Genomic DNA, 11,259 nt, shown 5'->3' with positions numbered 1-11,259 from the left:
TCGTTAGGATTTGATACTAGCTCTGTATACCGATATCTATATTATACAAATCACTATACGAGATGAAAGAGTCATGTGGACGAGGGGGAAGGTATGTGTCGACGATATCTCGCGCTCTGATCTCGAGTTCGTCTCGGGAAGGACGAGCGTAAGCGCCAAGAATTAACTGCCGTATCGAATCTCTCGGTCCAAAGGTACATAATACTAATCCTTACTCGTCGAGAAAAACGTATCAGTCTGAAAAAGAAAAAGACAAAAAAAAAAGTGTGGAAAAAAATTGCGAAAAACATGATAAATGTGGCTGCATATTTTGAGACATCTTTTAAACACGTAACGATAACACACAATAATTCCACATGAGGCGAACACGAGTACACGCTCACACACGGAAATACGACGACACCACACATCATACTGTATATTTTATTGTAAGGCTTTAAATGTTTCATCAAATAACTCTATTATATTATAATATATCTATATATTTGTATCGATCGTTTCCTCCTGCCCTGATTACTTTTTTTTACTTAGGTCCGAACGTCGGGATAAGAGTCCGGAATCTGTGCGAGGTGTTACACGTGGGATCGGATGCGTGGGCTTTAAATTTCAAGCTTAGATTGATTAGCGCGAGGGAATGTCATTTCGGGATAATATTAATCAAACAGCCAAATTGTTTATATATAACTGCCAAAAAATTGCGTTTCCAGAGATATTTCGCGCTCTCTTGGTTGAAGGACGACCACGTTGAATATATCGCATTCAATATTTTCTGTACAGCTAGTAATCTAGTATAACTTATATTTTCTGCCATTTTTTCCTTGATGAAAGAGAGATGAAATATTTCAGATATATTTTACGCGATTTTAACGAAAAATCAATAAGAGCTCATTACGTTGATTTATTATATTGATCATTATATTTGATCGCCATAATTTTGGAAATTTTACCTAAAACGAATCTATAGAAATGAATAAAAATTGTGCACCGTTCTCTTTTTGATATCATATCGCGTCTTGTAACTGCGAAATGTTATTTTGGAAATATTTTAATTAGAAGCATAAAAACCATGTGAACGCATGTTGCTGAAATGTTTTTATCAATCAAATTTTTAGATATTTTATAAAAAAAAACTATATATTTAATGTGTATCACATTTCTGTGCACATTCATATTTAGATCGTTCGATTAAGCTACTTTTATAATAAATTTTATGAACAGAATGAATTCAAAGTCTTTTGAATTGTGAAACAATCTGCGTAAATGGTAAAAATTGTACGAAACACGTTAAATCGTATTAATTTTAAGAATTTAAAAAATCGTGATTTTGCATTATCATCATAAGAATCGTATAAATTTCGCTTACTTTTACTCGTGTATGGGGTACACGATGGAAATCAGTCTCCAAGCATTGGTGACAATTTTTTGACATTGGAAAAATAGTTTCATTCTCAAGGCTACGACCATTCCGTTTGGCGCGATAGAGAGAGAAAGCTAGAAAAAGAAGTTAAGAAGTTAAGAATGTCGTGCGTCTTATTAGTTATGCGAAACCGCATCAATGGAAAGCAGGACCTACATTTCGCGAACGTGATACATTATGATTGTGTAAAATTGTAAAATTTGTCAAGGGGTCCGGGCGAAAGCGACGCGCCTTTCCGGCTGTGTGAGACTCTTGGGTCGCGACCAGCCTCGCCGAAGATACTCACGAAAGAAGAAAAGGATACCTTCGCCCGTTCCCCATCAAGCTTGATATATAGATTGTATTTTTGGCTTATTACTGTAAGACTGACTATGTTGCTATATTAAAGATTGCTTCAAAAACAGGCCAATGGAACTTTGTTACATCCTCTTTTTCTCCCACCTTTTTGGATTCTGTAATCATTTATCAAAAATGCATTAATTTTATTATTTCTGAAATTATTCACAAATTAATTTTTTATAAATTGAGTTATGTGGGACGAGGATCGATATCGAATCTGAGATCTGTCGTGCGATGGAGTCAATTGCTTTCACACAAAGATACACGCCACACTTTCATTTTTCTTAAGTAAAACTGATTAATTGAAGACTGGGAAGGAAAAGCATATTAAAAGATGTAAAAATACATATACATATTTTTATTATTCATTCGTATAAAGGTTATAAAACTTAAAATATATATATATTTAACGTATTAAATGTCGATTTTGTTAATTAATAATTAAAAAAGCGCCTAATACACAATATATATCATGCAAAAATTTTCTTTGCAATTTGAGTGAATTGTTGTTCAAGTACTTTAAATATATATATATATATATATATATATATATATATTTATTTGTGTTGTAAAGCATACTTCTTCATGGACGGTATCTCGGCATTATTCACCTTACACGGATGCGTTTTAAGGGTTAAGTTTATTAATAGTGCCAATATCGCGTGTAATAAATAAATTCTGCAAATGGATGAAAATGTGCCGTTTTGCGATAGATAATATTTTAAATCCGAAATAGACCCTTAAATCGCATCGGTATGACATGTAACTAATTATACTAACTAAAATCTAAACTTTAATTAATATATATATTTTTTTTTGTAATATACATATTTATGTGCTATGTTATTAAAATAGATCTTTGATGTTTGTTTCAAAACAGTTACATATTTATACACATAATTGTATAACTCTTGAGGCATTAAATATTAAGGGACGGCATAAAAAACTTTATACGTAAGTATGTATATATGAACAGGACGGTATCATTATCATTTACCCGATTTTGTGAATCAGGCTGGAATACATTTGTTTCTCCTACTCTACTATTTACACAATTTGCCGATCACATTAACTTGTCTTGTATATCTCTTTAATTGATCTATTTTTTATATTTGAGGATTAAAACAATATAAAACAGAAATTAATTGGTAAAGTCAAGAATATTAACGAATACTACGAAAGCACGATCTACGAATAACTTCGCAAAACAGAGTAAGAAATATTAAGAAGAAATGATATTTAAGCTATGAAAACTACTGACAGAAAAAAAAGCAATTTATATGATAACTTATGAAAAACCTGAAACTAATATATTTTTTTCAGTATATTCATTTAGTTACTATGAACACTTTTGCAATAAATCTTTTGGTAATAATAGTTAATAGCATAACTAACGAATATCGCCGGCTGTAGCTATTACACTTGATTTGTACTTCAGATATTTTGCCTCCAAAAGTACAATGCCCTAATCATGTAAGACAAAAATTTCATGCATTTTAAGATTTAAAATTAAAAACAGGACGGATAATAATTATAGATAATAATATATCTAATCGTTAAACAATATATAAAAATATAGACATTACATAAAATGCACGAAATTATACATAATACATTAATACTTCCAGAAATGATTATTTTTGATCGTGCAATCTTATGACAATCAGTTTGTGCGTTTTATATAATTAACTCGCGAAAAAAAAGTTAATATATTCTAAATAAAAGTCTTATAAGTTCTTTATAAGGATTTCATCAAAATTCATATAAAAAAAGAATTTATAAAGTCTTTATATAACCTTATAAATAAATGCGAACATGTATATAATTTTTTATATAATTTATATTAAAAAACAACTTATTTAATAAGTCCTTATTAAATCTTATTAAAGTCCAATTTATATAATTTAATTAAATTATAACAAGTTTTAGATAAGTTGAATTAATAAGTTTAAATATGGTCTTATATAACTTAATATGGATCATTATATGGTCCAAATTAAATCTATATATTTTTTTTCACGAGAAATTATATTAAGTGTATATTTAAGTATACTTATTAAACTTAAGCATTTAAATTTACAGCTATAATTTGATATTTTCAGAATTAAAATTAAATGTGATTCCAAACACACAAACATATACATATAATATAAAAAAAGAATATAAAATAATTTTAACTTCTTAAGAGTGTATCGAATAAAAGCAAATCTAAAAAATAATGGACGTATTGATCTTCACGAAATATGAATGAATATTGACTGAATATTAGAATTTAAACGTTACTTTGTACCTTTAGAAGAAATATACAATCCAGAAATATTGTATAAATGTCTTTTCGCCGATTTCGTTTATTAGTTGCAAACTTTGTGAAATACAAATAAGCATATATACATGTGAAATAAAATTTTTTAACATTTATAATAAACGTTTTCTGCACAATGCAACCAAGCTGTTATGGCTATACGAGTAAATGATAAATTTATTTCACATTATATTTAATTATATCAAACTACAGCTGTAAATTTAAATTGCAATTGCAAGAAACAAAATTTTCTCTTTTCAACTGAATTTCAGTCTTTAAAAAAGTTTTTCAATTTTCAATAATACTAAATTTTCTATAGTTAAGTTACAAACCTCCAAATAATAAAATATTAATTGTTCTTATTTAAAGGCCGCAGCACAAGAGACACATAAGAGAATTAACAAATCATAATCCTTCTTTTTCTCCCACTTCACGGAAGAGAAGTATTTTGATTGGTTGATTCGCTTATGCACTATGCATTATGCATCATGCAAAAGTGTGTGCTGCGGCCTTAACTCTTAAAAAAATGATCTTCTAAAGTTATTGTTTAAAAATATAAAATATAATAATATACAAAAATAAGTATACAAAAACATAGGATTTTTATAATTACGGAATATCCTGGGCTATAGACTGCATAGTAAAAAAAATCTTTAGCATGAGCATTGCATACAAAAATAGTCAAAATTATAAAGTGATTAGCTTCACTGGAAATAGAAATCGAGACTTAAAACTCACCATTAACATTGGTCATTGTGTGTCACATTTGGAAAGTTATATAAAACAAATTTGAAAAATAAAGGCTACGAGTCAACTCAAGATGTAAATTGCTAATATTAAACTTTAATAATATAAATTTAAACAAGAAACGTTTTAACCTATATTAGTTACCTATATTGGTTTCAATCTATATTGGTTAAGAATCTTCAGTGTGGTTAATCAGTTGAAAAATTAAAAATTAAATTATAAATAAAGTTACATAAATAAAGTCACATAATCTTGCGTTGACTCGTAGCCATTGTTTTTAAAATTTGTTTTTAAATTATTGAGTCCAAATATACAGACATTGTTATATAAAACAGTTCCTCAGATATTTATAGTAATGAGATTCGTGTACTATGCTCTGATTATTGTATCATTGCATATTTGTGCTCCTGCTAATGCTGTTAGCAGAGGCAAATTATGGTAATAGAAATGGTTAAGAATCAAATACTTTTACCTTTATATTACCGCTAAATAAAACATGCTGTTAATAGGTCGATACCGAATTGTTGCGTTCGGAAGTATCTTGTTATTGTCACGATGAGTGATGCAATAAGCAGGAAACCTGTTGGTGTACTCAAAAGCATGGCAGCATTATAAATTGGGCAGTAGGGGCACTGGGAGCTACCGCAAACCTCGCATATATTCAATGTATATGTAGGTAGTGCATCAAATATAGATTCGTTGAAACGTTCTGAAAAAAAGGTAAATAAATATCAATAAGCACATAAATTACAATATAAGTTAAATTTAGTGAAAATATATAAATAATGCAAATATATAATTACCTGGAGCATAGTAATCGTAAACGCGAATGGAAAGGTATCGCGACATATTTGCTACCGGATACCAACGTTCCAGTGTGAAGTTTACGCACGTCTCTTCGTTGTCCAGATAATCGAAATAAAAGAGCACTTTCCTTTCTTGAAAACGTGCTCTCTGGAGATTCCTCACTCGCTTCGATAGGATGTACCTATCCAAATTTTGCTGCTGGATTATATAACCGGTTGGTACAGCTACATCCAACACAGCCATGCCGGACCGCGCAGATTCGTTGAGATTCGTCCATCTATGTGGAAATACAACACGTTTTTATAAAAATAAGATATTATTATGATTATATACAATCTTACCTTTGACAGCAAAGATATGAGATGTGAGACTGATTTCTGCCATGGAAATTCGCTCTGGTGACTAGATCGAAGGCTTTGATTGGCGGCTCTGTTTGAAAGTTTTTTATATCAACGTTATATTGCACGTGCATCTGTAGAATAGCATAACCAGCACCCTTTGCCTGCACTTTCACGATTCCCCACGCTTGTGGAATCTGAAGAAATGATAATCATAATTGAAACGTTATTTTAATACGTCTCACGAAACATAAATGTGTCTAGAAACACATTTGGTTCACTTGATGCTACAAATACTTTAAAATTTTCGAGAGATCAATCGGAAAAGAATTTTACTAATTGGCTAATAAAAAAAATACTTTCAAGATTTATACCATCAAGTAGACAGTAACCAAAATGTTACATACCTCGATAGTTTGAAGTTTCGCTAGATTCTTGTGATTCACGGTCAATGTCTTGGTCTTGTTTGTTACAGAACTAAACTCTATATCTACAGTGAGCGAACTGACGTCTCTGATTCTTGATCTGACGGTATATTCCATTAGCGCCTTCATCGCCCAAACAGTATCTTGAGTGGAGGCCCATCCACCGTCTGTTAATCTTTGTACGTTTAGCCACCTCACTATTGGCTCTAACATAATTTCTTGCCGAGCGACGTAAACAAGTAGCGCGTACGAAGTTGTCTCTATATTTTCCGAATCGTAATTAAAGGGTAAGCGCGGCAGTCTAAACTGCTTCTGATTCTCCATTTTAGTCGGAGGAGGCGGTACGTATTCTCTGCCCCAGTACGTATATTCGCCCTCTCTCTGTAACTTTGAAGCCAGAATATTGAAGGCTTGCTCGGCAGTAGAGGCTTTCGATACCATGAGTGCATAGGCCACTATTGCTATTTCATAAGGTTTACCGCGCTCTTCCAACAACTTCAGATTCCTTTCCAACCATTTGATAGCGTTGGCCGCGCTCAGGGCCACTTGAGAACCTAAGCCACCCGTAAGATCCTTGACACTCTGCAGTGTAATGAGTACATGAGCGGTAAGACTAATATTTCGATGGGCTATTAGATCATTTTTATAGTTTAAAGAGCTGTTCATCTTCCGATCCGGTAACCAGGTCACTTCATAGAATGCGCCATCTAGTGTCTGATGTTTCAATATCCAAGAAATCGCCTGGGAGATCACTGCGGGATCAATGTAAAGATAATTCTCCCATTCATAAAAACTGGCCTCTTGGAAAATTCGTGCACAAAACGCCGTCAGCCAGACACTCGGCATCGACTGGTTCCAATCAGTACGGAAAAAGCTGAAAGATCCGTCGGGATTCATGAAAGATAACTGTTTTTGATAACCAATGTTCATGTAGTAGAAGCTTTCCTTTTCTTGTGTGCGATTGCGTTGATTGATCAAGCGCATATATAGGGTGGTATACATGTTAGCGGCAAAACTAAACATGTTCTGCTCGGCACAATCCATCGGCAAATTCATAAGGCTCGTTGCGTTCACCGGCATTGTCGGGAATATAGGCCCCACTACGTCGCCAACCAAACTAATGGTCGCTTTATTAGATCCGAAGACATAGTAACGATTCTCATCGTACGATATGATCGGGGTCTCAGTGATATTCACATGCAGATATTCTTGTATATAGGCGCGATTGCTAAGATCCAGCAAAATCGATTGATGTCGATATTGCGGCACTCCATCTGCTTCAACATGCAGGTTGCGAGTCACCGAATCCCTGCCGATTAGAGTGGTCGCATAGACGTGAACTGTAATGTCGCCAAGTCTTACTGGTACGATGGGCAGATAAACAATATTGACATCTTGAGCAGGGATCCAGATGAAAAATTGATGCTCGCCGAAAGAGGTACGCGGTTTGTACGACTGCACAATACCATTGTCTTCAACGTGAACAAATTTATAGTCTTTGGATCCCGCCAGTACCACTGTTGCCTCGATATTGTAGCGCATGTAATTAAAGACGGATACACGAATACCAATTTGTTCGCCTTGTCTACTGTGAGATGGCATCTCCACGTTTATATAGAACGGCAGGACTCCGGTATACTCTAGCGCTTTCGGCAACATACCAAACCCGATGCTAGGCGACATGCTGAAAGCGGTGACCATCCAATGTACTGGTCTCCGTGGTACATCCAGGTTGAAGATCTGCCGGCCATGCGGGCCAATGTTGATATCTTTCCACAGCCAAACATTCTCATAGTGCCTTTGGATCCGATTGAACCGCTCTTTGCGGAACTGTGCTAAATCAGTCGCGTTCCGTTCGACGCATCGTGCCTCGTCCGTGCCGTCCTCGCAATCAAATACACCGTCGCATTTTTTCTCCAACCTATAGCATCGACCAGTTAAGCATTCGCCAAAACCTTGTGTTCGATTGCACAGATCGGGTCGTCGATGTAATACAGCATCCGTGAAAACGATTAGACCAATATAATCAAACGTGCGATTGACGTCAATACCAAAGGTGGAGGACGGAAAATATACCATCTCATCCGGATCACCATCATGATACTGCCAAGTGTGCGTGTGTGTGCCGTTAGTCTCCTCGTCAAAGTGAGCCATCTTTGTAATTACGTTTGCGTACGACAGTTCATTGCCTGCTTGCATAGTGTAGAATGAACGATCAATACCTGATAAAGCGACGTAGGCGCCAGGTTCGCCGTAAATGGCTATCTCGACGCGCTCGCCGGTCCTTGCTTTCTTGTTATTAATAAACACAGTAAAGTTATTGCGCGAAATGCCATTTACTGGGAAGGTCAAAGAATCTGCAATAACTTCGCCGTGACGGCCCACATAATACACCACTGCCGTTGCGACAGGAGCCATCTCAGGACTAAGAGGAATCGCAAAAGTTTTTACATTGTGTTGCATATTGTCTTCGCCAGTCAGAAGTATTATACCTTTAGACATAATGAGATAATTAAAAACATCAATATAGAAGTTAGTCTGCACATGGAATATCATGTATTGGCCGACTTTGGGATTTTCGGTGGATGTTGATATCTTGATGTGCTTCATATTCGGAGACTCATGGGCGAGCAGTAGCAGCTCGGTCTGAGCCCTGTAACCCTCGCCATCAGTAAAATGCGCATAAACTTTCATAGAGGTGATGTCATCTAGAATTTGATTAGCGCGATCAGATTCCAGGCCGAGTTGTTTTCTGAGATCCATCTTTATGACCCATGCATCCGCATGTTCTGGTGATGCCTTTGGATATTGAATGTCAATGTTGCGACGTCCGCCAGATCGCATCTCGATGTCTGCGCGGATTTCCATCATGCCGTCTCTAAGTTGTGTGGGTCGTAATGGCGAGTTGTCGTGGAAAGATGCAACTAAATTTAAGGTAAACGGCATCGCTGGCTTGAACACCTGTGGACTGCCACCAAGGAAACGAATCTTTGTAGTGGAATTGAAGATCCTTGCCTTAGAATAACCGACGATCACTTCATCTAGAAATCTCTCACCCACTGTCGCGACCACGGTGACTTCCATTCCGTCAATCGACGGAGCGAAACCCAGCAATTCCTGCATAGGATATCGAAAGTGATACGTTCCATTAAAAAATCTCAGTACCGGTATTCTTTCCTCAAAAAAATTAAGTATCCTAAACCACGATGGATAATATTCGTTGAAGTTGAAATATCTCTCAACTGATTCGATCGTTACTGAAGGATTACGTATTCTATCCAGTGGCTTGAAACTGGCTTTCAGAGTCAGATTACCTTTCACCGGTGCGCCCGATGTATAATTTGCCTGAACGATACCGTAAATATAGGGATCATTGTCAAAAAAGAATGCTGGCATCGTGACGTTAACTTCAAAACGCGTTTGATAATATTCTTCTACAACAAATGTCTTCTCCTCCACTTGATTCTGGGCTATTACTTGCACGATCCAGTCTCCAAAAACCGGTTGATCAGAAAGCTGATACGATAATGACACTGTACCTAGATTGCTCTGTCTGCTGAGCCATCGTCTCATAATTCTTCTATTTGGATCTAACATATATACATCCACAGGACTGTCGTAAGCTTTCAATTCCGTATCAATTGGTATCGTTCTAAAACGTACTGTATCGCCCTGCATATACACGGGTTTGTCCAACTGTATGAAAATAGTCATAGAACGTTGCGAGAATATCAGTCTAGTTTCATTTAAGAAGGCTTGGCCACCTGTCAGACTGTTAAACAACCCTTCTACGCGCAATTTATAGTCACCCTCTACGGAAGTGGGTGGCATGCGCATCATCAAAGTTTCAGGTATACCCTCCTTTACTTCTTGATGGTCCGCTGCTATTTCCACACCATTTCGCTGAATGGATGTACGCACCATCATAGGCAGCGGACTATGAAGAATGTTCACAGCAATTCTGTATACTTGACCTGGTCTAACCATGCGAGACGCAACAATAAAATACGTGCTGCAAATAAACAAAAAATATTCGTTACGTTATAGTCATTTCTTATTTATATAAATCTCACAATCTTGCTTTAAGAGGCCAAACCATAAGTCGAAAAAGGTTAAGTGACATTAATTTCTCTTTTTAAACTGTTTTTACATCGTTTTTAATTGTTAGACTTATTGTCAAGCAAATTGAGCAAAATCTAATTCTTATGATCTAAAAGCATGAGTTCTCTGGCCAATGTATCATTACTTAAAACTTACGGCTTACAATCTCTTAAAGCAAGATTGTGAACTTAGGCAATCTCCTTTTCTATTGTCATATATTTAATATAATAATACTCACGAGTCTTTAATTATAACGTTTTCATTTTGACCTGAAGGATTCCGGAATCCAAATCCTGCATTTTGGTCCCATTCATCATAACGATTCCATGGAAGCCTGGGAGTGGATTCTGTTGACTCCTGGGTAAATTGGCCATTTCCAGAAGCCAAGAACAATAAGAGGATCCAGACCAACATTTTTTCTGAAATATATAATTCATTATTAATTTGTATTCTGCAAAAATATTTGAAAATACTTTCAAAAGATACTCTTTTAGATGTATCAAAAATGACACAAGGATCAACTTATAGATAACGTAAGAGTGATGATATATGACATTAAAAATATGTTTCAGAACATAATTACCGTAACCAAAACTATAGTTAACATCATACTAACTATAGTTTTGATTACTGTAGTTACATCTTGTAACATAGCACAATAAAAGACATAGAACAACACAGTAACCATTTTATTTTTGTTTAATGTGAAACAAGGATATAATTATTTAATGTGTTATGTTATATTATTTGTCTCTTTACAGAAAGTATCCAAACTATGTTTAA

General features: G+C 35.0%; 1 protein-coding gene across 1 annotated transcript; it reads right to left on the bottom strand.

Annotated features, from left to right (window-relative positions):
• Positions 1–5,276: 5,276 nt before the first annotated feature.
• On the bottom strand, positions 5,277–10,890 carry Mcr (macroglobulin complement-related). The gene is made up of 5 exons (XM_018542702.1): positions 10,715–10,890; positions 6,358–10,387; positions 5,954–6,147; positions 5,609–5,889; positions 5,277–5,514 (listed from the first exon to the last, which is right to left on the bottom strand). The coding sequence occupies exons 1-5, from the start codon at positions 10,888–10,890 to the stop codon at positions 5,291–5,293; spliced, it is 4,905 nt and encodes a 1,634-aa protein (XP_018398204.1). The 3' UTR covers positions 5,277–5,290.
• Between the last annotated feature and the right edge of the window lie 369 nt (positions 10,891–11,259).

The sequence above is a fragment of the Cyphomyrmex costatus genome, unplaced genomic scaffold (genome assembly GCF_001594065.2).
Source record: "Cyphomyrmex costatus isolate MS0001 unplaced genomic scaffold, Ccosl1.0 scaffold344, whole genome shotgun sequence".
Classification (NCBI taxonomy): Eukaryota; Metazoa; Arthropoda; class Insecta; order Hymenoptera; family Formicidae; genus Cyphomyrmex; species Cyphomyrmex costatus.
The sequence above is the reverse complement of the archived record's forward strand: the minus strand, read 5'-3'. Positions and strand labels throughout refer to the sequence as shown.

Excerpts from the sequence above, each read along its gene's own strand:
- Mcr (XM_018542702.1), bottom strand. The coding sequence starts at position 10,890 with ATGTTGGTCTGGATCCTCTTATTGTTCTTGGCTTCTGGAAATGGCCAA. Across the intron at positions 10,388-10,714 it reads AACGTTATAATTAAAGACTC|CACGTATTTTATTGTTGCGT; the intron begins GTGAGTATTATT and ends GTTTATTTGCAG. Across the intron at positions 6,148-6,357 it reads CGAAACTTCAAACTATCGAG|ATTCCACAAGCGTGGGGAAT; the intron begins GTATGTAACATT and ends TCATTTCTTCAG.